This window comes from Macrotis lagotis, chromosome 1, assembly GCF_037893015.1.
Source record: "Macrotis lagotis isolate mMagLag1 chromosome 1, bilby.v1.9.chrom.fasta, whole genome shotgun sequence".
Lineage (NCBI taxonomy): Eukaryota > Metazoa > Chordata > Mammalia > Peramelemorphia > Peramelidae > Macrotis > Macrotis lagotis.
In genome coordinates this window covers 80,024,389-80,028,949 of record NC_133658.1, presented here as the reverse complement: position 1 = coordinate 80,028,949, position 4,561 = coordinate 80,024,389, and the positions used below count along the sequence as shown (strand labels likewise).

The following is a 4,561-nucleotide window of genomic DNA, read 5'->3' as shown; positions in this document are numbered from 1 at the left end:
CAATAGAAATATATATTATTAGTATGTTTATCCAAATTCAAACTTGTCAACCCAGATAGAAAAACCTGAGTTAACTTAAGATAATTGATGAAATCTGAATGAATCAAAATACTTTGCCTTTGGGAACATTCTTTGAAATTGACGCCCTCCTGCTACTCAGTTTGGAGAGCAGAAGAGAAGAGACACAATTTTAGATATCTTAGTCCTCAAGAATGAGACTTAAAAGAGTCTTTGTAGGGCTGCTTTCATATCCCTGTTCCTCAGGGTGTAGATAAAAGGGTTCAGCATTGGGGTCACCACCGTGTACATTACAGATGCAATGATGTCACTGTGGGATGAGTGGTTGGATGAAGGACTAAAATATACTCCAAAGACAGTCCCAAAAAAGAGAGCTACTACAGAAAGGTGGGAGCTGCAAGTTGAAAAGGCTTTCTGCTTCCCTTTTGCAGATGGCATTCTTAGGATAGCCAAGGATATATACATATAAGATATGATTATACAGATAAAAGGAGTCATGCCAGCAAGACCACCAATGGTGAGGATCATTAGTTCATTAATGAAGATATCAGTACAGGACAGTTTCAGCAGGGGGTTCAGGTCACAGAAGAAGTGGGAAATTTCATTTTTAGCACAGAAGACTAGTTCATTCATTAACAATGTATGTAAGAGGGAATGAAGGCCATTAATAGCCCATGAAATTGAAATCAAGAGGAAACAAAGCTGAGGTCTCATCATTACTGCATAATGGAGTGGGTAACAAATGGCTACATAACGGTCATATGCCATTGTGGCCAGGAGAAACTCATCTACTGAACCAAACATGATAAAAAAATATAACTGTGTTAGGCAGTCAGAATAAGAGATGGAGTTATTCTGAGTTTGGATATTCACCAACATCTTGGGGACTATGGTAGAGATGAAGTTGACATCAGTAAAAGATAAGTTGGCTAGAAAGTAGTACATAGGAGTATGGAGATGAGTGTTGAAAGCAACAGCCACAATGATGAGCAGGTTTCCAATCACAGTAACCAGATACATGAGCAGAAATAGCCAGAAGAGTAGATGTTGATGCTCTGATCCTTCAAATAGTCCCATAAGGAGAAACTCAGAGACAGTGGTCTTGTTTTTCCAACCCATGATTCTATTGTAAGAAAGTTGGACTTATTGAACAATATAATGAAATAAATAAATGCTTCTATGATGAAACTATGGGAGTTATATTAACATATTTCTGTTTAAGGAGTCATAAAACAAAAGTAATCATGGTACTGTTTTGATCTGTGCTCTAAAGTGTTAGCTGTTTGGCTCAGTGAATAGAGTTGAGGACCTAGAATTAGGAAGAACTTCAGCTCTGGTCTTATATATTAACTGTGTGACACAGAACAAATCACTTAACTTCTCTCACCCTTAATTCCCTCATATGTTACATAGGGCTAATACCAATATTTATCTCTCAGAGAGGGAAAGATGAAATGAGATATCTGGAGGTTACCTAACGAAATTTAAAGTGACATATAAATGCTAGTTATTGTTATGATTATTATCATTATTAAAAAGTGAAGTACTCTATGAAGACTTTCTCATAAATCAGAAAGGACCATGGGCATCTTATTTTTCTGCTTTTTGTCATGGTATTTCAGTTTGCAAAATGGGAAGATTGGATTAAATTATATTTACACACCCTTTTCAATTCTGTCAGTCTCTATTGCTGAAATTCTAAGTTTGTATTGCATCTAGCATATTGTTAACTATCTAGTTATCTATATCTATATATCATATCTAATGCTATAATTATCCTACAGACTTCGATCACCAAAACCAGTCATTTGAGCATATAGAAGATATAGAATGGCAGAGCAGATTAAAATCAAGTCTTGCCTTAGATTAATTTTTTCAAAAAAATATTTATTTTAGACAATGGGGTAAAGTGACTTGGCCAAGGTCACAAAGCTAAGCAATTATTGTCAGAGGTGAGATTTGAATTCAGATCCTCCTAACTCCAGGGCCAGTGCTGTATTCATTGTGCCACTTAGCTGGCCCCCCTCCCTCCCCGATATAGATTCTTAGGACTAGTAATATTGGAAAATACACACATTTTCAGTGAACCCCTACTTTACCCCCAAACTTTCTTATACAATACAGTTGGACATTAGCATCGGTCTGGAGAGAGAGAGAGAGAGAGAGAGAGAGAGAGAGAGAGAGAGAGAGAGAGAGAGATAAAGTTAGAGTGAGGAAGAGGAAGAGTAGGAAAAGAGAGTTAAAGGAGAAAGACATAAACTAGGAAGAAGAAAGGAAGGAAGGAAGGAAGAGGGAGACTGAGACACAGAAGGAAATCACTTAAATTAATTTTGCATCAATCAAAACCTCCTATAGATAAACTTCTGTATTATTACCCTATGTGAAATTTGTCATCTGTTTCATGTCTCTTTTTAGATTTTTTTCCCCCTGTATTCAGGTAGTCTGGGATTTATTTTCCTGAAAATAATGCTTCTATTTCTTTTCCCACAAATCTTAAATCCAGTGCTTATCACTCAACTTCCTATCTTGGGTTTCTGGATTTTTTCACATGAATATATCCTGTAATCTCCCAGTCATATTAGAATATGTTGGTTTATTTTGTTCCTTTCTTTTGCAAGGCAATGTTCATTAACTTACTTATCCAGGGTCACACAGCTAGTTAATTATCAAGTGTCTGAGACCAGTTTCGAATTCAGGTCCTCCTGACTTCAGGAGTGTTGCTCTATCCACTTCACTATCTAGTTACTTCACGTTATGTCCCTTTTAAAGAAGGTATATCCATAATGGCATCCTAATTCCATTCTCCGTGATAATAATAATAATAATAATAATAATAATAATAATAATAATAATAAATATGAACCTGAATTTGTTTCCTTTTTTCTAGTTTATAAATGGGTTATAAACCAATAAGCATATTATAAGTGTTGAAAGTATGTAGCCAAATTTGAAATATCCTTAGAAACTAAATTGTGTGTAGTAGAATTTATGGTTTGGTATGGCTCTTTTTTATTTGCTGTGTAGTCAATATTCATATTGTTAATGTTTATTAAACTCATAGTGATATAAAGGAAAAAATTAAGAATTTTGTGTTTTTTATGATTATTTGATCTTAATAAATAAATAAAGAGATCTAAAGCTGTGTATACACTTTGGTCCAGGAAATACCACTCTTAGGTCTGTTCCCAAGATGATCAGAGAAAAAGGGCAGGGGGAAGAATCTATATGTTTTAACAAATTTATATCAGGTCTCTATGTGGTGGAATGGAAACTGAGGGGATACATATCAATTGGGTTCTGTTAAAATGCTGTGGTATATGATTGTAATGAAATATTTTTTTGTAGGTAGATTTTAGGTAAAAAACATTGAAAGATTTGCATGGAATAATGAATAGGGAAATGAGCAGTACAAAGAGAATGTATCACAAATAATAGAAATATCATTTGAGATATAACTGTGAATGACTAAGTCATTCTGAGTATAATAAATACTCAAATCCACTACAAAGGATCTGTAGTGGAAGATGCTATCGAATCCAGAGAAAGAATTGATAGATAGAGGTATGCATAAAGTAGTATCACACATATGGCCATGGTTCAACCAGCCCCCCCCCCCCCCTTCTCTCACCTATATGTCTGTTGGTCTATCTATCTATCCATCTATCCATGTATCTATCTGTCCATTGATATATCATCTATCTAACTCTCCAAATATCTATCTATCATCTATCTATCTATCTATCTATCTATCTATCTATCTATCTATCTATCTATCCATGTCAAATGGTGGCCTTTGCTAGTGACCTGCCTGAAGGGAGTGAGGAAAAGTCTGAAACTTAAAATACATTGAAAATACACAAAATTGAATAATTAGTAACAGAGGTACATGTGTATACATAGGGATAAACATTTCCAAACCCTTCCATATCTGAGAGATGCTCTCCATATTGCTGATAAAATATTAGGAAAAAGGAACAGAAAGAAGAGAGAACATTGATGAAATTGACTATTCCAATCCCTCCAAGTCTTACCTAGCTGATGTCTACTGCTTCCAATGTTGTCACACAGTGCCTTGACACTGCTGACTCCACTTTTCTCCTCTAGTCAAAAGACATGAATATTGAAGGTGATCAGAAGAAGCACTAAGTCCTTCTGCTGCAAGCACTAACATGATATAAAAATTTCCATCTCATCATGTACTAATTCTATGGTAATTATTGTCCTCAATCCTCCCTAATCTTCTATTTGTACCTCACAATGTCAGAAAGATGTAAATCCAGTACACTAAGAAACAAAAGTTGATAGTTCTTGATTCATCTGAAAAAATATCAATGTATTTATAGAAGTTCCCTCCCAGACATATTGAATATTTTAATCGGTCACTCAGTACCTTTTCTTCCTGTTTTATGATATTTGTTCCTATGGTTTATTTTTTACTGTCATTAAAAACTTTTAAGAAATATTAACCCAATATTACATCAGCAAACTCAGTATTTATTCAATTTATTATTGAATTATAATTGTCTGATCTCTTTGTACAAAC

At 34.6% G+C, this 4,561-nt stretch overlaps 1 protein-coding gene across 1 annotated transcript; it reads right to left on the bottom strand.

The window, feature by feature from the left end:
• Positions 1-219: 219 nt before the first annotated feature.
• LOC141500402 (olfactory receptor 1G1-like) lies at positions 220-1,137 on the bottom strand. The gene has a single exon (XM_074203548.1). The coding sequence runs from the start codon at positions 1,135-1,137 to the stop codon at positions 220-222; it is 918 nt and encodes a 305-aa protein (XP_074059649.1).
• Positions 1,138-4,561: the final 3,424 nt, after the last annotated feature.

Excerpts from the sequence above, each read along its gene's own strand:
- LOC141500402 (XM_074203548.1), bottom strand. The coding sequence starts at position 1,137 with ATGGGTTGGAAAAACAAGACCACTGTCTCTGAGTTTCTCCTTATGGGA.